Source organism: Abrus precatorius, unplaced genomic scaffold (genome assembly GCF_003935025.1).
Source record: "Abrus precatorius isolate BTA unplaced genomic scaffold, Abrus_2018 Scaffold9, whole genome shotgun sequence".
Taxonomy (NCBI): Eukaryota; Viridiplantae; Streptophyta; class Magnoliopsida; order Fabales; family Fabaceae; genus Abrus; species Abrus precatorius.
In genome coordinates, this window is record NW_020874439.1 from 30,840,959 (window position 1) to 30,867,088 (window position 26,130).

At 31.2% G+C, this 26,130-nt stretch overlaps 1 protein-coding gene across 1 annotated transcript; it reads left to right on the forward strand.

The window, feature by feature from the left end:
- Positions 1-6,761: 6,761 nt before the first annotated feature.
- Positions 6,762-15,067, forward strand: LOC113851194 (ABC transporter G family member 31-like). The gene is made up of 23 exons (XM_027481668.1): positions 6,762-7,087; positions 7,497-7,617; positions 7,967-8,055; positions 8,364-8,448; positions 8,827-8,983; positions 9,076-9,152; positions 9,243-9,387; positions 9,568-9,869; positions 9,960-10,241; positions 10,606-10,922; positions 11,016-11,176; positions 11,363-11,466; positions 11,566-11,722; positions 11,849-12,015; positions 12,105-12,437; positions 12,530-12,820; positions 12,922-13,005; positions 13,395-13,528; positions 13,670-13,897; positions 13,999-14,170; positions 14,259-14,346; positions 14,524-14,690; positions 14,786-15,067. The coding sequence occupies exons 1-23, from the start codon at positions 6,762-6,764 to the stop codon at positions 15,065-15,067; spliced, it is 4,269 nt and encodes a 1,422-aa protein (XP_027337469.1).
- The last annotated feature ends 11,063 nt before the right edge of the window (positions 15,068-26,130 follow it).

Sequence of the window (26,130 nt, forward strand, 5' to 3'; positions counted from 1 at the left end):
TTTTATAAAACAATCTCAATATCCTTTCAATATATATGTTACAGATGATAAATTGTAGAGTCGTTTTTAAGTGACATTTATGATTAAGTGAAAGTAAATTTAGTATTACCTCCGATTCTTTTTATAAGAAACAAAAGATTAAATCTCTAGGAACAAGAAAAACAATTAAGTCACTTATGTTTTTCATAAATATAAACTTTATTTTAAAAATACCCATGATTCTTAAATCTATCATTTGTTTCTTATAATAAGGATCAAAGAAATGCTCTATTTGTTTTCTTATAAAAAGTACCAGAAGAAGTATAAAAGCTCTTAAAATTAAAAACATGTCCTGTAGAGTAGAATAAAAGTAAATATCTTAAAAAAATACTTTAATAAAAGTGGATTCAATATCTTTAATGAATGACATAAATAAAAGGACAAGAAACATGCTTCTAGTAATGGAGGACAACGAAGAATCATAGTAGAAAAGACAGGACACAAAAAGAAATGTTTTATTTTGTTTCTTATAAAAAGTACTAGAAGGAGTATAAAAGTTCTTGAAATTAAAAACATGTCTCATAGAGTAGAATAAAAGTAAATATCTTTAAACAAAACACTTTAATGACAATGGATTCAATATCTTTAATGAATGACATAAATAAAAGGACAAGAAACATACTTCTAGTAACAGAGGACAATGAAGAATCATAGTAACAAAGATAAGACATAAAGAAATGCTCTATTTTATTTTTTATAAAAAGTACTAGAAGGAGTATAAAAGTTCTTGAAATTAAAAACATGTCTTATAGAGTAGAATAAAAGTAAATATCTTCAATCAAAACACTTTAATGAAAGTGAATTCAATATCTTTAATGAATGACACAAATAAAAAGGACAAGAAACATGCTTTTAGTAATGGTGGGCTTGTTTTTTTTTGGATATGTAAAATATATATTATTAGAGAGAGTTTAAAGGGAACTCAAAAGCCATATACATAAAAAAAATTACTTACTCAAAGAAATAAAAAATAAAAATATATTTATACAAAGTTAAGACGGGTACAATTTCGTGGGTTCAAATACTAATCAGCTAACAAAATAGCTTCTCCCTTACTAACAAGTGATAGTCATTTCTAGGACCTCAGAATAATAGAATTTAGGACTTTTCTCTCATCCAAAACACCATTGGAAAACACAATTCTATTTCTATGTAATTACAAAGAACACACTGTACTTACCTAAACAATTAATAAGCATATCTCTTCTCTTTTACTACAGCCAACACCAACTCAAGAAAGCAAGTGAGTCGATAAATCTGAAGGCAAAATTAATGAAAATCCAAACCAACGTGCAATAAAGTACTAGATTTGAGATAAAACTGAGCACGTTAAAAATAAATGAGTTGGAAGTTTCTCCAAATCATGATAGAAGCAACAAGTTATATCATCAATTTGAACACCACGATCAATCATCAAACCTTTACAAGGAAGTGCATTCAACAACAATTACCAAGAAAATACTAGATACTTAAGATGGACTTTCCCTCTGCATAGCCTTTGCAAGGCATCTGCCATACATTGATCTACACTATTAGGACCACCAAAAAGTTCAAACAGTTATGAATAAGCAGATTGCACTGAATAATAACCTGAAGAATCTGCCCTCCATACCCATTTATCTTTTTGAAATAACTTAATAGAAACCCCATCCGCAAACTCAAATAAAAGATTAAAGCTTGATATCTCATGTTGAAAGAGTCCTCTTCGCCAACTAATATCCCAAACTCATCTAGTGCTATCATGAAAACTATTCTCCAATACACATGATTTAGCATCCCTTGCCACTGTAAACAATCGCGGAAATGTTTTACACAATCGCACTCCGACTATCTACTTATCTTTCTAAAAAATAGTGTGTAAACCTACACCCACACTCCTATCAAACTTCTCATCCAATCATAAATTCTCTTGATGAATAATCTCCAGCAAATCATAAATCATTTGCACGGGGCTTCAAATGTTGAAGGGTGGAAGAAGATGGACCGGACCTTCAAATGACTGCACTGTCGAGGTTGCCTACACAAAGCGTCTCAACTTGGCGTTGCTGAGGAAGTCATCTTCAGCCGAATCCAACTCATTGGATTCTGGGAACAAGAAAGGCAAAGCTATGGAACAAGTTGATGTTAGAAAGTTGGATCGCTTCAATCTTGATTCGAGAATACCTTGTCAAGTAAGCTTTGGCACGTATGAACAAGACAATTACAAGCTTCTTTCTGCCATTACAGAACGCTTCAACAGGTATATAATATAAACATTTTTTCATCTTCAGATCTTGTGTATATTAATTCATTTTTTTAGGAATACATGTCCGTTTTTTTTAAGAACATATTTTTAGCGTAATTTTTTGTGTTTTTAATAATTACTTGTTTGGTTGAATGAAAAAGGGTTGGATTAGAGGTGCCAAGTATCGAGGTGAGATACAAAAACTTGACGGTTGGAGCTGATGTTCAGCTAGGTCAAGAGCTCTCCCAACTCTGCTCAATTACATGCGAGATGGCTTTGAGGTTCATACCTATTACCTACTCTAAAACACTCTAATACCTTCAACAAAAACACTTGGAGACTCAAAATTACTAATCAAAATAATTTCATTAAAAATATTGATTGTATAAGCTTATTTGTTTATTGATATTAATTCATTTACATATAATACAATTTGTTTAATGTGTGCTCAAGAGCGCACAATAAAAACTTATTTATAATAATTTTTGTTATAAAAAAATTGCTAAGTATAATATAATTGATGTATAAATAACCTTAAATATTACAAATTTTAATAAAATTTACTTTTCATTTAATTTTTTATAATGTGTCCTGGTACACATTTTAAAAAATTCGTATGTTGACGTCCAGAGTATGCTTAATGGCTTGGGGATAAGTCGACCTAAGAGACATTCCTTGACCATCTTAAATGACATCAGTGGCACTATCAAACCTGGAAGGTATTATTATTAATTTTTTGGTTAATTTAAATTATTTATTTTCTTTATTGAGGCCATCAGTTGGTGAAAATGAAATATACTAATCTAGTTCCATTATATATATGCTTGTGTAGGAATAAACAAAACCAAAGCATTTAGTATAGCTAGACATTTACAACGGGCTAGTGAATTGAATCAATTAATTTTTAATTAGTATAATAATGAATGAAAGGTATACTATTTTAATGTGTAATTTTATGCATGTGTTTTTATATTGAAATGAATAGTAAAGTTAACGTTATCTGTTGTTGCATAGGATGACGTTGCTCCTAAGACCTCTAAGCTAAGGCAAAACTACCTTGCTTTTGGCTCTTGTGGGAAAGCTTGATGCAACCTCAAGGTAGTACAAACCCTATGCAGGATTACACAAACCCTTTGTACAATCACTATACATTTGTAATTTCTTATGTTTTTATTTTGTGAAGTGTTATAGTTACATTTTGGTTCTTTGAAATAACTATTAAACTATTATGTTGGTAACCTTATTTAGCCAATATTTCTTTAAATAAAAAATTTAGTTATAGCACAATTGCAGGTGATGCCAATGTGCATTAAATCATTATACTAACAGAGAAACAAAAATGTTAGGCATTAAGATTGGTTTTGTTAATAGAACCTTTATTTGTTTGAAATTAGTCTAATTCTGAATTGCATGTATACATAATAAGAATTTACATAAATAGCTCTAGCCTGTTTAATAATTTTGAACCCTAAGCTTGACTTATTACCTATCATAAAATTTTTATTAAATTTAATCTAATCTTTTTAAAAGTTTAATTTAGCTTATTAATCTTTTTAACAGTTTATTTCATATTGAAATATTTAATAAGTCATTAAATTTCTTTGTAAATAAGCTATTAAATTATCTAAATATATATATGTATTTTTAAAAGTCATAAGATTTATATTTAAATAAATTAATAAAAAATAATTCAATACGTTAAATATATATAATAAAATTATATATATTTTTATTTATCACTTTCAAATCACATAAACATAATTGAAATTGAAACAACGCAATATAAATCAGTATTATACATATAGGATATGCAAAAAACTCTAGCAAGTAAAACTCTCTCTTTTAAAAGATATGTAGTAGAGATCTTATTCAATTCTAACAAAAATGATTAGAATTTTTAATTTAAGATTTTATTATTTAATTGATTTAATATATTATTATATTATTTTTATATATAATTATTTAATATATTATTATAAATTTTAAATAGTATATTCTAATAGACTTTTTCTTAAGTTCAAGTCTGATCTATTTAATTAATTAAATTTTTTAAAAAACCTAAATTAAGTCTATTAATTAAATAGGTTAGGTCAGATTAAGTTTTAAAAGGCTAAGCCATAAGCCTTTATCGGACAGCGTGACCCATTTCTATCCCTAATGAAATAGAGAAAAACATGTAAAAAGAATAAAAATATATTTAATTATTAAGAATTAAAATCATATATATATTTTACTTAATTTTTATATATGTCTGCACATAAAAATAAACATAATTTAGATATAGTATTATATTCTAAAATTTAAATTAATAATTTTACATGAGTAATATGTATCAATCTTTAATAAGAAAAAATTATTGCTTAAATTATTTAAATAAATTTTCAATTTCATTAAATAATAAAAACAAAAATTAATTACTTACGACATTTCACCTAATTTCACAAAAATTGTGTTCCACCAAATATATAACATCTGAAGTTATTTATATATGAAAAATCATCTTTAATACATTAAACTTATCGTAATAATTAATAAACCTTTAAAATTTTAATGGTGTAGAAATCTACAATAATATGGTTGATTAACGGTGCTGTCGTTGCGTAAATTTCTAAATATCTTAACATTATCATTGTAATTGCAATTGTAAAATATAATTTAAAAATCCATACATATAAGTTTTTAAAGAAATTTTGGAAGAGGGGCCGAGTGAAACTACTACTTCACAAACATATAAGATAAATTTTGAAACCCCTTTAAGATAAAATAAGAAAAATATTAAATTATTAAATACTAATAAGAAATTTTAAACTTAACCTAGCAAAATAAGAATCTATATCAAAAATAAAGAAAATGAAACTAATTTATTGAAAATTGAATGATTCCTCTGCAAGGTATTTCAGTGTCAATGTTAAGACAATAGAAAATGAGTTTTTGAATAGGTCTAGTGAAAGGGTTTCAGAGTCTTTACTAAGGTAAGTCCAAAAATGTTATGAAAGATTAAATATAATAGAAGGTCTTACAAGTTAACCGAAACTTTTTTTTAGCAGTTTTATCTAGGATGCACCGAAGCAAATTTTTTATGGTCGAGTTCACCTATCAAGTCATGGCTTGTCTAAGGGTCCAGGTCATGAACTCTAACGCAATCATTTTATATTGCATAAGTCACGTTTCACCATCACTGTTGAAGATTCTTTGGCTTAGAAAATCATGGGATGTAGCTTGCCATTATGATCCTTGTGGGTAGTTATTGAGAAGAGTTCAGAGGATGTGTTTGATGTTTTTAGGATGGCTTGTGACGATGTAGAAGCTGTGTTTTTGAGCTAAGAAGGGGAATGGGACGGTGCAAGTTTGTTAAGTGGCTAAACTGCCGATTCGATCTAGGTTTGTGGCAATCCAGTCATGAACCTAGTTTCAGTTCATGAAGAGAAACAAGAGGCTCTTAAGAAAGGGTTATACTCTTAAACCGGTCAAGATTTGAGCTAAAAGTTGAAAACAAAGGAAATATGTGAAAAACATAGCGGTTAGGGTGAAGAAAAGATGGAGCGTTTTCATTTAGACAATGTTTGATGTTACTGTTATTTAGGGTTACTTTGATTAAGTAAATGAGGTTTTGACTCTTGAAGTAATTAAAGGAGAAATTAATGTTCATATATTCATATGATGATATATGTAATGAGAAGAATGGGTTTACGAAAGGTGGGTGGGAATCCTTTTAGAGTGGGTGTTAAGTTGATACAGGAAGTGTACATTTATGTTGTGAAGTGCATAAATAATTATACAATATATATATATATATATATATATATATATTACGGGCATGAGTTTTTTTAGTATACGAAATTTTTTTAATGTTTTTTTTTGTGAAAATTAATTGATTAATTAATAAAAAAGTAAATATAAATTTTATTTAGGAAAAAATATTTAAGTGATTACTTAAAAATTTTTACACTTAATGTAAGAAGATCATGTCATATATATATATATATATATATATATTATAATTACTCATAAATTTTTTATGAAAAATACTTTTAAACTAAAGACTTTATATTTATAAACTAATGGTGAGCTTTGAATAAATTGTGGGAAACTTTGTCTTTTAACAAGCTAGACAGCTAAATGTAATTTTTTAATGAAAAAATCTTATTAAAAAAATATTTTCCCGACTAATATTATAATAAACTGTAAAACAATGTGTTCCACAAATACTATACATTTGTCAATGATATAAAAAAAATTGACAAAAACATGCTTCTAGAAATGGAGGACACAAAAGCTAGAGGACAGCAAACAAACTCGGTCATTCCCTGTTAACATGCATCACCTTATGTTACATGGGAGTTCCTACGTATAAATAGCTACACCATGCAAAAGAAAAAAATGTAATTAGTTTTCTTCTTTTTCTTTTCTCTCTGTAGGATTAGAAAATTTTTGTTACCGTTCCTCCGTAAAAACACGGGAGAGAAGAGAAGAAGTAAGAGTAAAATAAGTAATAACAATGGCGGGCTTTAGTGTTGATATGACCTCAGAAATAGGGAGAGAATCATTTGCAAGGGCTTCAAACGCTGAATGGTTAGAAGAAGATGAAGCGGACCTTCAAATGGCTGCACTCTTAAGATTGCCTACACAAAAGCGTCTCAATTTTGCATTGCTTAAGAAGCCACGTACAGTGGATTCCGAAAACAAGATGGACAAAGTTATGGAACAAGTTGATGTCAGAAAGTTGGATCGCGTCAATCGTGAACAACTTGTCAAAGAAGCTTTGGCTACTGATGAACAAGACAATTACAAGCTTCTTTCTGCCATTAAGGAACGCTTCAACAGGTATATGATATAAACATTTTTTTCATCTTTATGTTATATCTATCTATCTATCTATATATATATATATATATATATATATATATATATATTAATTTATTTTCTTTAGGAATACATGTCCCTTTATTTTGAAGAATATATTTTTGGTGTAAATTTTCTTTATCTCTTTGAACATTTTGAGACGATGATGGTTAAAATTTTTTATTCATTTTCTTAACAATTTTATTTGACAAAATTGTAATAAGTGGATGATTTAATTACCATGTGTTTGGTTTTGGGTTTTAATACTAAAAACTATATAATATCTGTTTTAATGACCCCCTTTATTAAGGCTTATTTAATATTACATGCATGAAAGGGTCTATATATGATTCTGCATTTAAATAATTATTTGTTTGGTTGAATGCAAAAGGGTTGGATTAGAGGTGCCAAGTATCGAGGTGAGATACAAAAACTTGACGGTTGGAGCTGATGTTCAGCTTGGTTCAAGAGCTCTGCCAACTCTGCTCAATTACATGCGAGATAGCTTTGAGGTTCATACCTATTACCTACTCTAAAACACTCTAATACCTTCAACAAAAACACTTGGAGACTCAAAATTACTAATCAAAATAATTTCATTAAAAATATTGATTGTATAAGTTTATTTGTTTGTTGATATTAATTCATTTACATATAATACAATTTGTTTAACGTGTGCTCAAGAGCGCACAATAAAAACTTATTTATAATAATTTTTGTTATAAAAAAATTGCAAAGTATAATATAATTGAACGTATAAATAACCTTAAATATTACAAATTTTAATAAAATTTACTTTTCATTTATTTTTTATAATTTTTCCTGGTACACATTTTAAAAAAATGGTATGTTGGCATCCAGAGTATGCTTAATGGCTTGGGGATAAGTCGACCTAAGAGACATTCCTTGACCATCTTAAATGACATCAGTGGCACTATCAAACCTGGAAGGTATTATTATTTTTGGTTAATTTAAATAATTTATTTTCTTCATTGAGGCCATCAGTTGGTGAAAATGAAATATACTAATCTCGTTCCATTATATATATATATATACATATATGCTTGTGTAGGAATAAACAAAACCAAAGCATTTAATACAGCTAAACATTTTCTACGGGCTGGGGAATTGAATCAATTAATTTATAATTAGTATAATAATGAAAGAAAGGTATAATATTTTAATGTGTAATTTTATGCATGTGTTTTTATATTGAAATGAATAGTAAGGTTAATGTTATATATGTGTTGTTGCATAGGATTACGTTGCTCTTAGGACCTCCAGGCTCAGGCAAAACTACCTTACTTTTAGCACTTGCGGGAAAACTTGATAGTAACCTCAAGGTAGTACAAACCCTATGTGCAATTACTTTACATTTGTAATTTCTATTTTTTTTTTGTGAAGTATTATAGTTACTTTTTGGTTCTTTGAAATAAATATTAAACTATTATGTTGGGTAGCCTTATTTAGCCAAGATTTCTTTAAATAAAAAATTTAGTTATAGGACAATTGCAAGAGATGCCAATGTGCATTAAATCATTATACTAACTGGGAAAAAAATGCTAGGCATTAAGATTGGTTTCGTTCATAGAACCTTTATTTGTTTGAAATTAGTCCAATTCTGAATTGCATGCATGGATAACAAGAATTTGACCTGTCGTAGCGTTCTTCAAAATTCAATTCTCATCTTATAATTACATTACACACTTTGTTTCTTGCAGAAAAGTGGTAGCATAACATATAATGGCCATGAGCAAAGGGAGTTTTGTATTCAAAGGGCTTCTGCATACACTAGCCAAACTGATAATCACATTGCAGAATTGACAGTGAGAGAGACTTTTGATTTTGCTAATAGATGTCAAGGTTCAAGTGATGCAGGTATATATATAATATATTAATTTCATTATGTACATTTTTTTTTTCCTTTTCACAATTCAATTGCTTACTTTGTCAGTTCAATTTCATAACAGAGTTTGTGAAAAATCTGGGAAGCTTAGAGAAGGAAAAAAACGTCGTGCCAAGTGCAGAAATTGATGCATTTATGAAGGTTGTATTATCTTAAATAATGTCTGAAAAATCATGCATAAATGCAACTTCAGGGCTGTCCTCTAATGTTGAAATTGATTTTACTCCACAGGCATCGGCTGTTGGTGGCAAAAGGCATAATGTGATGACAGATTATGTTTTGAAAGTGCTTGGTCTTGATGTATGTTCAGACACGGTTGTTGGCAATGAAATGATAAGGGGTGTCTCTGGTGGCCAAAAAAGGAGAGTTACAACAGGTGATCTATGATACATTTGAATCCATATTTGTTCTATGGACATATGAGTTTCTAGATAATGCAAAATTTGATGCATATTTGTTGTGACAATGTCTATACAATAAGATTAACACGTTATGAAGGCACCAATTGAAGTTGAAGTAATGACATGCTATTGCATTTCGTTTTTCTCTTATCCAGGAGAAATGATTGTTGGACCAAGAAAAGCTCTATTTATGGATGAAATATCAACTGGACTTGACAGCTCAACCACATTCCAGATTGTAAAATGCATAAGAAATTTTGTTCATCAAATGGATGCTACTGTGCTTGTGGCTCTTCTTCAGCCTGCACCAGAAACATTTGAGCTCTTTGATGATCTTCTGCTTCTGTCAGATGGGTATGTGGTATATCAAGGCCCCAGAGAAAACGTGTTGGAGTTCTTTGAATCCTTAGGTTTCAAACTTCCACCACGCAAGGGAGTTGCGGATTTTCTTCAAGAGGTATTTGTAGACTTAAGAGTTTTTTTCAACGTTCAAACTCAAATGCTTTATGAAGTTATTACTTAAAAATTGGTATTCTTATTATTTCAGGTGACCTCCAAAAAGGATCAACCTCAATACTGGGCTGATTCTTCCAAGCCATATAAGTTCATTTCTGTACCAGAAATTGCTGAGGCTTTTAAGAATTCCAAGTTTGGAAAGTCTGTAGAATCCATGCAAACTGCTCCCTTTGATAAATCAAAGAGTCATCCTACAGCTTTGCCCAAAACTAGATTTGCTGTGGCAAAATGGGATCTCTTTAAGGCTTGTATGTGCCGAGAATTGACCTTGGTCAACAGGAATAGGTTTCTTTACATTTTTAGGACCTGCCAGGTATATATACAAACTTAATTAATTAATGATGCACTAAAACTTGTTTCTATGCATAGTTTCCAATTCTTTAGAAGTAGATTACATGACAAGTTAGAAAGACTCCATTAATCTTTCAGAAATTAAAAGTAGAGTTCATATTTTAATGTAGATTGTAGACTACCTACAACACCTTTCCCTGCCAATCAATTCAACATGGAAAGCATATAAACAATATGATCATAAGAACTCCTAATGCACATGCTATCTTGATATTACTTTTATAGAACACTTTCACATAGGCTTGTGCCTTGTGAATTTCTTAATTATTGTTTGAAGGAACTTTCTCATTATTTTACATTTGACAATTTCTCATGCTGTTTTAAAGGTTACATTTGTTGGATTCGTCACCTGCACAATGTTCCTACAGACAAGATTCCATGCTAAGAATGAGTCTACTGGAACTCTGTATCAATCTGCATTATTTTTTGCACTGGTGCACATGATGTTTAATGGCTATTCTGAATTATCACTCCTGATATCTCGGTTACCAGTCTTCTACAAACAAAGAGGCAATTTATTTTATCCTGCATGGACATGGTCTTTGTCCACTTGGATTCTTGGAATACCTTATTCGGTTATTGAAGCTGTTATATGGACTTGTGTTACATACTACAGTATTGGATTAGCCCCTGCTCCTGGAAGGCACTTTTCTTTGCATCCTTTGTTATGAAATTTTTTCTTCTTTAAAAAAAATATTCAAGATTCATATTCTTTTCATTTTGAATAATGTTTCAGGTTTTTCCGACACATGGCTTTGCTATTTATGTTACATCAAATGGCTTTAGGTCTCTTCCGATTCATGGCTTCACTTGCACGCGATATGGTTCTTGCTAACACATTTGGTACAGCTGCATTGATGATTGTCTTCTTGTTGGGAGGATTTATTATCCCTAAAGGTAGGCAGCACCAAAAACTATGGAATAAAATGCAGATATAGTACATGCTTTCGAGAAATAATTGCTTATTGTTCAAAAACTCTCTCAAGAAGCTGGCAAAAATAAGCAATTATTTCTTCAAAATAATATGAACTAAAGACATGCATAATGCTATACTGTGGTGAGTGATTTGGTTGTCACTCTCAGGTATGATTAAGCCATGGTGGATTTGGGGTTACTGGGTGTCACCTCTTAGTTATGGACAAAAAGCAATTTCAGTCAATGAATTTACTGCCACAAGGTGGATGAAGGTATTTTAGGCATGCTAATTAAATTTTTATGGCTTTTCTATATTTATTGCTAGTGATTTATAGAAGATTTATGTAATTATGGAAACTTTTTTTTTTTAGGATTCTGCTTTTGGCCAGGGCACAGTTGGTTCCAATATTCTCAAGTTATACAGTTTACCAACTAATGATTATTGGTATTGGATTGGTATGGGAGTTTTAATTGTCTACTCGTTGCTTTTCAACAACTTGGTCACTGTGGCCTTGACCTATCTAAAACGTAAGTTTAGAACAATTTTCCTTGTCATTAGGCAATACAATTTATTTTGATATTTAATGATCTACAAGTGCTGTCCAATGAAAGGAGACCAAATTTTTATGCTCTTTTTGCTTTTGCATGCCAAAGCACTCCAAAAACCAAGAGCACTACTTCTTGATGACGAGGAGGATTCAAATGAAACAGCAAAACTCAAATCAACTAATGATGACAACAAAAACAAGGGAATGATTCTTCCTTTTCAACCTTTGACAATGACATTCCATAATGTCAATTATTTTGTTGATATGCCAAAGGTATGTAGCATTTGTAGTTTCAGTTTCTTGAATACTTTTGAAAAAAACACAAGAAAATAGTTGACTTTTCCATTAACTTGCTTTTCTAGGAGATAGCACAACAAGGTGTAGCAGATACCAAATTGAAGCTCTTGTCAAATGTGAGTGGAGTTTTTGCACCTGGTGTCCTCACAGCATTGATGGGGTCAAGTGGAGCTGGAAAGACCACTTTAATGGATGTTCTTGCAGGAAGGAAAACAGGAGGATACATTGAGGGTGATATTAAAATATCTGGCTATCCAAAAGTGCAACAAACATTTGCCAGAATAGCCGGATATGTTGAACAGAATGATATACATTCTCCTCAGCTCACAGTTGAGGAGTCCCTGTGGTTTTCTGCATCATTAAGGCTTCCAAAGGAAGTAAGCCTTGAAAAGAAGCATGTAAGTTCTTTACTGAACTTGTAATGATAATGAACCATGTTAGTTTGCGCAACTGTAACCAATTCACTCATATATTGTGAAATATTCTGCAGGAATTTGTTGAACAAGTTATGAAACTAGTAGAGCTTGATAGTTTAAGACAGGCTTTGGTTGGAATGCCTGGTTCTTCCGGCTTATCGACAGAGCAGAGAAAGCGTCTTACCATTGCAGTGGAGCTTGTAGCAAACCCTTCCATTATTTTCATGGATGAACCTACGTCTGGACTTGATGCACGTGCAGCAGCCATTGTTATGAGGACTGTTCGTAATACGGTTGATACTGGTAGAACAGTGGTTTGCACCATCCATCAACCAAGTATTGATATATTTGAAGCCTTTGATGAAGTTAGTTTTTCAATTACTGTGTCTAATCAATTTACTACTATTATAACTAATGATTAAGTAGCTTATCTCATATGGTCTGAATTTTGATTCTTCATTTGCAGTTGCTTCTTATGAAACGTGGAGGAAGAGTCATATATGGAGGAAAGATTGGTAGGCAATCAGATATAATGATAAAGTATTTCCAGGTGAAACAACATTTTAATTGTTTCTTTTATATTTTATGTCATTTCGTTCCTTAGCAGTGTGAGGATCAGCATGTTAAGATAGAAGAAACTTGCAAGTCTTTGCCACTAAAATATTTGAATCACCATGTTCAAAGAGTTTAGCCTCAAGTTAATATTGCCTCTTCTAGCTTCTAAAAGAACATGCAGGTGCTGTGAACATATTAAAGTTCTATATTACTTTAGAGTTTTTAGTTATTATCAATCTTGACCTTACTTTTGTGTCTTGACTTTACCATGCATTTTTCATCACCTCGCCTGAATTGTTTTATGGAGGAAAATTGTTGTTTCTGTATCTTGTTGGGTTGATTGTATATTAATGGTATGAAATTTCTTCCGTATTTGTTCTGTAGAATATTGAAGGAATCACCCCAATTACCAGTGGCTACAATCCAGCTACTTGGATGCTTGAGGTTTCCACTGCTGCTGTTGAATCAAAACTTGGTATTGATTTTGCAAACGTTTACGAAAATTCTGAGCAATTCAGGTATATAAATTATTTTCGTGTGGCCAAGATCATCCCTATACTTCTGGTGTTTGAGGATAGGATCAAATAAGTGACTATGATAATTAATACAAAAAAAAATTTCCATGTAAAATTAATGATTGTGTCACATACTTACCTTAGGGGTGTGGTAGCTTCTATTAAGGATTATGGACAACCTCCTCCTGGCTCACAACCGTTGAAGTTTGAAACTGAATTTTCACAAAACACATGCGCACAATTTCGCAAGTGTTTGTGGAAGCAAAATCTAGTGTACTGGAGGAGTCCACCTTACAATGCAATGAGGTTGATATTCACCGTAATATGTGCCTTGATATTTGGTACAGTGTTTTGGGACAGCGGTTCAAAAAGGTATGCATCCTTTATAATCTCTTTTGTCATAAGAAAAAGTATCTTATTATGAAACAATGGCAAACAGTAGTTATAATAATCATGTCATAAATATTCTGCAGGGAAACTATTCAACAAGTGAATGTAATTATGGGTGCACTTTTTTCTGCATGTCTCTTCCTTGGTGTAAATAATGCATCTTCTGTACAACCTGTTGTTTCAATAGAAAGGACAGTGTTTTATAGAGAGAAAGCAGCTGGAATGTACTCTCCTATTGCTTATGCAATAGCCCAGGTGGGTATCATTTTTCCAGAAATGATTTTCTAAGTTAAATTTCTTGTCCATTTTGCATATCCTGATTACTTAATATGATTATTAACAGGGACTGGTGGAGATTCCATACATTGCTATTCAGACAATAGTATTTGGAGTAATTACATATTTCATGGTTAATTTTGAAAGGAATGCTGGTATGATTTTAACTTACTAGTACCATATTAATATGCTTCCTACACTGTGGATTTGTTATCCTCCTAAAATTTACATCATCATTGAAACTAGAACTATTCACTTTTGGTTACATTAATCATATCTCTAAATTTGTCTTGAGACAAATACTAACATAATGCTATTTCTTTTAATTTCAGGAAAATTTTTCCTCTATCTTGTGTTCATGTTTCTCACATTTACCTACTTCACCTTTTATGGGATGATGGCTGTTGGTATTACACCTACCCAACACTTTGCAGCTGTCATTTCATCTGCATTTTACTCTTTATGGAATCTTGTATCTGGGTTTCTCATTCCAAAATCTGTAAGTAAAAAACAGTTACATCTATGTTGTAACCTTTAAATGTATGTAACATTTTTATATTGTCCCTAATGTTAATGAGTCTTGTAATGTTTCAGCACATTCCTCCATGGTGGATCTGGTTCCATTATATTTGCCCAGTTTCTTGGACTCTACGTGGTATTATCACATCTCAACTTGGTAACGTGCAAGACATAATTGTGGGACCTTCATTCAAGGGAACTGTGCAAGAATATTTGGCTTCTAGTCTTGGATATGGTACTACAGTTAATGGAATGTCATCGGTAGTACTTTCAGTTATTGTGCTTCTTTGCTTTAACATTCTCTTCTTTGGTTCCTTTGCTGTATCCATTAAAGTGCTGAATTTCCAAAAGAGATGATTCAAGAATAGAATAGAGTCCAAGATTAGAGATAGTATTTTTTTTTTTTTGATAAGCACAAGAGTTTCATTAATTAAGCACTAGGGGTGCTTAACCCAAAATTTACAAGTATTAAGTACCATATACTAAGTCTCACAAATCAACCCAAAAAATTTGAGATAGTATTATGATTAGAGATAGAATTATGATTGATGATTTTTACATTAGACAATCTTCATTGTTGAATTCTCATTTTCAAGTGAAATACATAGACACTAATAATGTGTTATTATTTTGAAGTGTTGTCACATCAATTATTATAGAAGATTCAACTTGTTATCCTCTTTGTGTTTAATTATTGTAATTTTCGCAGAAATGTTAGAAAAAGAGTTAAGGACGTTAAATTTTGATATTATATATATAAAAATAAGATTATATATTGATCATTTACATTTTAATAGTTTTTGAAATATACTTTCTATTTGACTGAGTTTTATTATTGTTGTAATGTTAACAACTAAATTATATAAATATGCTAAATAGAAAATCACAATACGCCCAATGTTTAATTGGATTTTCCAAGAGTTAAGAACATAATTTTATAGAAAATCACTCCGTGGAATCTAATCAAGAGTCTCACTCTTTATTAGATCTCCTGATTGACCTTCTAATGGAGTTAGGAGAAGAAAAAAGAAAGGATAAGAAGAGGGAGAAAAAACAACTAAAGAAAATTTAATTTGAGAAAGAATCAATCCTCAGTATTTTCTTTAATTAATTTGACTAAAGTAAAAGGTGCACCACAAAAGAAATTGAGAAATTATAATCTTTAATTGAAAATTTTAAAAAGTAAAATTTTAATTATATATATCATAAATTTTTTTTTTTCTAATAAGAGGGGCTAAACACCCAAAATTAGAAAAATTATGACTTCACTCTCGAGGTGCACAAACTTAAATAGTCTAACCTATATTTAACAAGCCTATTAGTATATTTTAAATTAATTTTTATTAATTAATTAAAAAAAATTTATAAGAAGAAAAAATTGAAAAAAAATGTACGGGAAAGAATAAAAGCATTACTTTTTTTTAATAAAACAAAAATAATTTAATGAATATTATATGAATATATTTTTTTAAGATTAATATGGATTAAAATATTTTTAATTTATTAAGAAATAATGTACTTTTAATTTCTATTTATTTAAATTTAGATAAAATATTTTAAAAAATGGAAGGTAAGTAACATAAAAAAGTAAGTAACGTAAATAAATACTTTAAAAGAACCACCTTAAAATTTAATAATAATAAAAAAACTGCGTCATATGAGAGCATATATTAAAGATTTTCTAACCATATTAGTTTTGAATTACTGCAAGAACTGAGGAAAAAATTGTGGAAAGTGATCGCAGACGCAAAAACCAAGATAGAGACAGAGGTTTTATTGCCAATGGGTGGAGAAGACAAAGCAACCCCTCCACTTGGAGCCATACATACAGTGACACTAGGAGACATAGATGTGGAAAATAAGTTATATACATTGTTAAATTGGATGATTCCATCTGTATATAAACTATTAAAGTATGCAGCAATAAAGGGCTAGTCAACTAGCACATGCAAACAACACCTTACCACTAATTTTCTAAAGTCAAACCGCATCCTCTGGTGCTCCTTGTAGCAATATTGCGAATGTTCTATACCTTGTAGCAAAACCAAGCCCACCAACTTTTTCTCTACTCCCCAAGAGTCTGAAAGGGAAACGAAATAATGCATCTAGATATTCCCAATTGGCCAAATTTTCCACTTGTTTGGACCAACCCATTTTGCTCCACAATCTCTTCACAAACACGATGCTTCTCAGGCATGGCTTTTGAAAACCAAAAGTTCTCCACAAACATATCTTGCAGGACATGCAATCTCAATTTCTTCCCACAAATTGGCAAAACCTCTTTGCAAGTGAAACTTGGCCAGTGATTGAGTTAAAAGCTTGCCCATTGTTGTAAAGTATATCAATTAATTTTTTTGGCTGTCCAAATGTGTTGATCAGCTATTAGCATCGCATATGATCCTTCAATATAGGCCTCTTCCCAACACTTCCTAGCTAGTTCCTCCGTAAACAGAAGGGAGCTTCAAATGTTAACAAATAGCTCCATAAACACTTAAGCTACCCGTGAAGTAATAAACTTATCTAATAGAACTAGCCAACAATAAATCAGGTCTATGCTCAGGCCAAGACACCTTACCACTATGTTTCTCCATGAGCAAATCCTACAAAGAATAGTAGAAATTAAGGGATCTACTAATTCTAGCAAACTCTTCATGGTAATAGTGGAGCTTCTCTTCATCAAAGGGTGCTTGAAGGGATACCTAGTGCTTGGTTCCTGTCTGAAGGGAAACATGCTTTAGATTCTTCACAATTTTGAGTATAGAATTCAAAGCATTGGATATCATGGCCTTGTTTTTTTGACGGGAAAATGTTAATACAGTAACACGAATATAATAGGCAAGCAATAAGCACCAAAAAAAATTCTCCCAAACTTTGCAAGAATCAGATAAGAGCACCAATAAAAATATAGCAAAAATAAAACTACAAAATAATACAAAAGACACACAATTGTTAATGTGAAAAATTATTTAAGATAAGGATAAAAAATCCTAAATCCTCTAGACCAAAGAAATAATCTATGATGATCAATAGAAGATACAATAAGGTCTTAAATAAATACACAAAACTTACAACGAACTTGCTATAAAAAAATCTGCCTATCCAACAATGAAAAAAAATCTATAATTATAATCTAAAAAATGATAGTCTCATTTCTTGGGTGCCGCGGAAAAATAATAATGGGTTATCTTTCTCTCTTCTCTCTCATTAATCTTTCTTCGTATAGAAAAGGAGTCCAAAAAACTCAACAGTTTTGTTCACAACTTTCTTTGGTCTTTATGGTAACTAGCTAGCCCATGTGATTCAAAACACGTGATTCACATCTACATCTTGTAAGCCACATAGCTTCTTTCGGGTCTCCAAATGAAATGGTAACAAAGACTTATAAGGATAGTTGGCATCTTAGGATTTATAGCTATACCATAAACCTTCCAAGAAGGTTCTAAAAGCAACATCCTAGCTAGCTCTCTCCCAACAAGTACTGTGACCCAAAGATGATAGCAACATTGTTTGTCTCCTATATAGATGCCATTACCATATGTGGGACTCTAGACACTGACCCTTTTATATTTTTATAAACACTTTTAAATGCACTCATTGTTTGAGAACAATTAAAAAAGTTGTAGTCACCACAGAAGTCTCAAAGCTTACGAGAAGGGTGAAAAAAAAAGTAAAAAAGTTGTAGTCACCACCGGAGTCTCAAAGCTTATGAGAAGGGTGAAAAAAAGTAAACAAAGTATTACTTATACGCAGATGTTAATGATTGTTTTAATTTGTTTTGTCTTCACTCAAAAAAGAGTATACATAGTACTAATTAATTCAATCTCAACTGTATAGTCACATTCTTAAATAATCTTTAGATTTCTCTTATTCTAGTGCATATTCGATTCTAACATATATCTCTTCTGCAAGAAGCCTGCCAAGAGCTCCTTTTTACCCGAGTCTCATTGCACCAATAATCACTCTCCATCCTTTTCAGCACTCAGATGTTGCGATATTCCAAGAGTTCTGTGATTATTCCTTTTAATTTGGAGGAGAGGAACTGTGTTCCCTTTTTTGTAGGAATAGTAATGTTGAAAAGGAACAAACTAATTCAAAATTCTTATGTAAAGTTGAAACACCCCACCTAATTTTTGGGGCAATAAAAAAGTCTGAATTGTTATTTTATAATTTATTTGAGTAAAAAAAGTAACAATTTCTTTCTTGGATGTAGGCTGAATTGTAACACGTGTGATCAGTTACTGGTTAATTGTTTTTCTTAGTTTACATAAACCTTTTCTAGACTTGTACTATATATTTTCATAGGTTTTACCGTTTTATTCATTCTACTAAATTCAGATTTTCAATAACTATAATATAATTGAGTTGGTGATTAGTTTAATTATACAGTGACTGAAGTTAGATGCGTGTGTGATTAGTTAGTCATTAATTATGTTTCTTAGTTAATATAGACCTTATATTATATACTTTAAATAGTTAGTAATTGTAGTTAAATACACATGCGATCAGCTTGAATATAAATGCGGCATATCTTCTTGTATTTCCGTTGGATTATAATTTCTTTCTTCCATTATCGTTGTATTAATTTTAAGTTCTCTATTCTGAACATTTCCTGAAAGTAGACAACAAATTTTAAATTGAACATCTCGTAGTCCTTGAATCAGTCTAATTCGCCACATTGCGTAAAACTGAAATCGAAGCCCATTCCTATTAAAGATTGGGTTGGTTGTTGACTAAGAAAACGGAAAATTTTTCACAAGCAGATTTCGCTCATAGTTCTTTCTTGTTTGATCTGCCGCTGTTAGAACAACATGATATTTGTCCTTTTGGGGTTAACGCTTTCAATGGTTAATCGATCATTCCATATCTTTTTCCTTCTTTTGTTGTGAAAACGGAGTGGAAGAAAAGTAATGAAATCCGGATGGCTACTGAATAACCTCCTTTGACTTTCTCCAAAATAAAGCCTTTTACCTTTATTTTTGTTCGCCAAATCTTGTTTAGTTCCATCTAAGCGGTTTTGTCTGAATCTTCGTGGAAGAAGAAGAAGCGGTTCATCAGCCACTACATCTGTCGATCCCACCAAATCATTTAACCGGGCGGCTGCTCGCTCTTTGATCAGTAATTCGCCGGCTACTACATCGATGAAAAATCTCTCCAAAATCTTCTTTTTGATTAGTGGATAGTGGAGTCTCATTCAAACTATCTACTCTAAGTTGCTAGTAAGTGTAACTGAACAATTGAAACTTTCAACCGAACTTCTTAATGTCTTCTTTCTTTTTCTTTTTCATTTTTTATAAATCAAAAAGATAAAAATCTCTATAAACAAGGAAAAAAAAGCTAACCTAATAAGTGTTTTTTTGTCCAAAGTTTCGATGATAGCAAATAAGCTTTTGATAAAAAAAGGATTCAGAACTAAGACGACAGCAATGGGCGGATCCATAAGAAAAATGAAGGCACATCCATGACTAATAACCTTCAGATAAAGGTGATATGATAAGTCTATGTTTTAGTACATCTTCACAACCTATTTTTATTTACTTGTTTCATGTTTGATTGAGTTTTACACTGATTATTCTATTAATTTTTGCAATTTAAAATGCTAAGAGCTTAGATAGATTAGGGAAGTGTTGTAGGCTTGAATTGGTGCAAAATGGAATAAGTACACCTATGCTTTATGACAAGCACGACCATGTTACATAAAAAGCATGTTCATGCTTCAAACTTATGTATGGCCATGCATGTTTTTGTGCAAATTTTATTAGGGACTCACAAAGAAAGAATTTAAATTTTTAAAATCGACAAATCCTATTTCTCTTGATACATCATATCCTTACTGGAGATAAATCATATCTTTATAATGCAATAATTATTATCTTTAGTAAATCCAAAATTTTAGTTAAAAAATCTTGAGGACAACAATTGAGATATCTTGATTTTGATGTACCTTTAATGTTACTTGTAATCATTGAGAGCGAAAATTATTGGCGAAGGCAAAAAAAACTTCTTTGAAGTCTAAACAAGTGATAGAGAGTATGTTTGAAGAATGAAAACTCTTTTTATTTTTTTGAAAATTTTTCTAGTTTGTTTTCTTCTTTCATGTCTTTGGATTTGTTTGCAATTATTTTGATTGTTTAATTTATAATGAGTAATTAAATTAATAATTAATGTTATAATAAACCACTTACATGACTTTATATGAGCTTTACATTTAATAGTAATTTTAGTTCCGTTTATTCTAGTGCATATAAATGTAAGTTAGAAATTAACTACTCTTAGCATATCACAATTATTACATAGTAGATGATTGTACCACATGTATTTAATGGACTTAAAGGATAAAATAAGACAAAAAAATTAGGTGAATTGAACTTTATTTTTCTTTTTCAATCTATTAAATTAATAAACTTATAGGTGTTTCGTGTTTTTCCTTTCTTTATCTTGCATGACCATTGATGGTAATAGCTTAGAGAAAAGATAATTAATATTGCATGACCATTAAATGTTAATAAAAGTTGTATGAATAATTGATAATTATAAGAAAATTGAAATTAGACTCAAGTTAAAAGTAAACATAAACAAGTGTAAAGGTAAAGTCATAGGCTGTAAGTTCTTTTTTTAATAAAAAAATGTGTTGTTTTATTATTTTAAATTACTTGTTAATTTGATTTATTCTTGATTTAATTTCATCAAGTGCATCGTTTTATTGTTTTAAATTACTTGTTAATTTGATTTATTATTGATTTAATTTCATTACACATTCTTTAAATTTAAACAATTAAAGTAAGAAATTTTTTATACGTAATTACAGTTATTGTAGACTAATATTTTAGGAGCTTAATTTAAAAATCTTTTACACGAATAAAGCTTTGTTACCAGAGATTAAATTTGGGTCACTCGGGAATACTCACCACTATTCTAACCTTGAAATAAAGGTGGTCCTTCCTTTCTTAAGTTTCTCAGAGACCCAGTAATAAAGAAAATTGATAGAACAATGAACCGGCACCCAACATCAAAATATGCAGGTGATATTCTTTATCTCAATAAAAAAAAGAAAAACCATCTATCAAAAATAGAAAAACGAGAAAGAAAACTAAGGAAAAGAAGAGTTTTTTTATTGGCAGAACAATATTGATTCTTTCGACCATGTGGCAGAATTGATGGAAAAAGAATTTTAGTAAACAGAGAAAGACCATAAGATGATGTCGTATCAAATCATTTGAAATGAAAAAAGTATGACAATAAAGTCAATCTTCAACAAATATAAAAAAAAAAAGAGAAAAAGGCAAACAAAATCCTATTCTTTGTCTAAAATAATCATAATCAAGTAGTTACTTTATTAGCTAAACTCAGATGTGTGAAATCTTCAAGCGAGCATTCTTAATCAGTTTGGTTTGCAATTACAGCTACAGAACAGTCATCTCTAAAATCAGTGTCACTCCTTTCGTTCCAAGCATGAGCTTCCGATTACTTTTTAATTTAAGTTTGTCTGCTTCAAACTTTGCTGTAGATATTTTTTTCCCGATAAATATCAATATTTTATTAAAAATAAATTTAGAATAATAGAAATACTCTGACGTATTATAATTCTAAAAAAAAAAAAAAATCATCAATACATACAAGATATATCAATATAATTTATAATTGATTTTGTAAAAAATTATATTGAGAGAATCTAGACATTGACTGAATATGTAATTAGTCTCGTCGTCCTCATCGCATAACCTCTAAGTTATAATTAAAAATTAAGTCCTTGTCACTTGAAATCCTCTGGCACCAACGGATACAAACCAACATTTAGGCCAATGCTACTTTCAAATAAACTAATTTCTCGGTTTCCTCAAAGTTCACGGCCTCCTCCTTCCACCTCTGCTCAGCTCGAGAACTATCGTTAACTCGTCAATGACCTTCTCTACTAGGGCAGGATGGTGTTAGCAATTTTTGGGTCACACATATATATTATATAAATAAATGTGTTAGGGCCATTATTTTATTAGCCAAAATATTAAAGTGGTCTAATTAATATAAAATTTATGGCTAAGGGCATATATGTCATGAAAGACTGATTGTGTAGATACCATTAGTGATATTATAATTTAATGAGGGGCTAAATTATAATTATCAGTTTTGGGGTAACTGATGGAAGTTACTAAAATAAGGGGTTATGGTCCCCATTTGTAGAACGCAGTAACACACGACTCTTTTCTCTTCATCCCCATCAGGAGAGAAATCCAAGAGGAACAAAAAGGCTCTCTACATTTGGAAGATTATCAATCCAATCTTGAATCTCATCACATTGTTTGTTCACAATGGCAAATTCAGGTACGCTTCCGCATTTAGTTTTCATCATGATCTTGAGTATGGGATAGAAAGCATGTAATTAGGTTGATTGATTAAATTCCAACAATTGGTATCAGAGCCTCCCATACTTGATTCATGTATGAATTTGGAAATTTTGAAATTAGGGTTCTAAATTGGAATTTTTATTTTAATTGGATAATTGATTTGACGCTGTGCATCTAAGTTTGTTATTGTACTGTAATGTGCACCCAATTGCAATTTGAATTTGCCGTAAAGCCGATTGAAATCGTATTATAATAATAATATTATAATAAGAAATCGTGATTTTCTTTAATTGAAATTGTGTGCCGCCGATGCAAATGTTTTCGAATGTCTATTGATACTATTTAAATAGCGTGATTTTCAATTGGGAGTGCACCACATGTTTTCAATGTCCTGTGAATATGCCATATTTCTTTCCAATTGAAATCTGTGCATGGTATGAATATTATAGTACATACGAACCAAAATAAGGCATCATGATTTAGCATTCTAAATTATCGTTTTATGAATATATCGTCTACGCTATCCATTGCAAATTTAGAATCAAAATTGAAATTACGAGTCCAAATTGGTATTTGGGCATTACGGGTCAAGATTGGCAATAATGGTAATCACATTCCTCGGTTTTTTTGTGCATATTAGTATTTGGCCATTACGAACAAAATTGAGTTTTGGTTTTCATGCATATTCAACGTATCCAGATATGTATATTGCTTGCCGTCTTTAAAATTTAACAATCTTTATGTAGTGATCAAAATTTTATTTTTAAATTTAATATATTCATGTTCAAATTTTGGCTGCTATTTAATATTTTAACTGAATTAATTGAATCAAGAAATCACCAAAGTGACATCTCTTGAGTAAATTATTCGTAAGAAATGTTAAATGTTAGTATGTATGTTTATCCATGCGGGTATTAATTGGCCTAAAGGAAGATTAATATTTGGCCGGATTACATGCACACTTGTGATGGTAAACATGTGATAATTATGAGGTTTTGCTTGTGAATGATAAATCAATCCAAAGAGAGGTTTATTGTTTGACATGTTTTATTATCAATGTTTGACCATTACAACAAGGGTACCACTAGCAATTAATATTACTGTCCAAAGACTTGATATTGATGATGCACTAGGTATCTTGAGATGGGTTATGCCATTATTTGAATATATATAGATTAATTTTTATTTCATTTTATGTGAGCATAATTGTATTAATTGTTTTATTCTCATTTCAGCTACTATTGCTTCAATATCTGCCAATCTGAATTCGGTTCCAGTTCTCAATAGCACTAATTTTAAGGACTGGAAAGAGAACATTGAAATTGTTCTTGGCTGCATGGATCTAGACCTTGCATTAAGGATTGAGAAACCCTCTTCTCCTACGGATTCTAGTACCTCTCAACAGAGGACAGATTATGAGAAGTGGGATCGCTCAAATCGCATGAGTCTTATGATCATTAAGCGCGGCATTCCTGAGGTCTTTAGGGGTACTGTTTCAGATGAAGTAACAAGTGCCAAAGAATTCCTTGCTGAAATTGAGAAGCGCTTTGCAAAAAGCGATAAGGCGGAAACAAGTACTCTTCTTCAGAACTTGATTTCCATGAAGTATCAGGGCAAAGGAAATGTTAGGGAATACATTATGGGCATGTCCAATATTGCTTCAAAACTTAGGGCACTAAAGCTTGAACTGTCGGAAGACTTGCTCATTCATTTAGTGCTGATTTCTCTTCCCTCACAGTTCAGTCAGTTTAAGATATCTTATAACTGTCAAAAGGATAAATGGTCTCTTAATGAGCTCATATCATACTGTGTGCAAGAAGAGGAAAGGCTGAAGCAAGAAAAGACAGAAGGTGCTCATTTTGTAAGCACCTCTAAAGACAAGGGCAAAAGAAAAAGAACTGAGGATCTAAAGAATGAAGCTGTTAAGGGTCCAGCACAAAAGAAACAAAATCAGGGTGACAATTGTTTCTTTTGCAGTAAGTCTGGACATGTAAAGAAGAAATGTCCCAAATATCATGCTTGGCGTGCAAAGAAAGGTATGTTTCTTACTTTGGTCTGTTCTGAGGTCAATTTAGCTTCAGTACCTAGAAACACTTGGTGGTTAGATTCAGGTGCCACTACTAACATCAGTGTTTCAATGCAGGGTTGCCTAAGCTACCGGAAGCCAATTGATTCTGAAAGATGGATATATGTTGGAGATGGCAAATCGGTAGAAGTGGAAGCTATAGGGCATTTTAGATTATTATTGTGTACTGGTTTTTATTTGGATTTAAAAGACACTTTTGTTGTACCGTCATTTAGACGAAATTTGGTTTCAGTTTCTTATTTGGACAAATCAGGTTATTTCTGTTCATTTGGAAACCGTATGGTTAGGTTGTTTTTTAATTCAGATATTGTTGGAACTGGTTCACTTTTAGCTTATGATAATCTATATTTACTCGATACTATAGCTTCTTATGGTGAATCCTTTAATGCTGAACTACGCGGTACTAAGCGTAAAATTGACAATATTAACTCAGGAGCATTATGGCACAGGCGCTTAGGTCACATCTCTAAAAATAGAGTTGAACAACTTGTGTCAAATGGAATCTTAGATTCCATTGACTTCACAGACTTTGATGTTTGTGTTGAATGCATTAAAGGTAAACAGACCAAATCAAAGAAATTAGGTGCGTATAGAGCTACGGACGTCTTAGAGTTGATACATACAGACATTTGTGGGCCATTTCCTACACCTTCTTGGAATGGTCAACAATATTTTATATCATTCATAGACGATTACTCTAGATATGCATACCTATTTCTTATACATGAAAAGTCACAATCTCTGGATGTGTTCAAAACATTTAAAGCTGAAGTTGAGAATCAACTCAACAAAAGAATCAAGAGTGTCAGATCTGACCGTGGTGGTGAATACTATGGCAGATATGATGGTTCAGGTGAACAACGTCCAGGGCCTTTTGCCAAGTACCTAGAGGAATGTGGAATTGTCCCACAGTACACCATGCCAGGGTCACCTAGCATGAATGGTGTGGCTGAAAGACGAAACAGGACTCTTAAGGATATGGTAAGGAGTATGAT

Coding starts and splice junctions, on each gene's coding strand:
- LOC113851194 (XM_027481668.1), top strand. CDS start 6,762: ATGGCGGGCTTTAGTGTTGATATGACCTCAGAAATAGGGAGAGAATCA. Junction 9,153..9,242: donor AAATTGATGCATTTATGAAG/GTTGTATTATCT, acceptor TTTACTCCACAG/GCATCGGCTGTTGGTGGCAA. Junction 14,347..14,523: donor TAATTTTGAAAGGAATGCTG/GTATGATTTTAA, acceptor TTTTAATTTCAG/GAAAATTTTTCCTCTATCTT.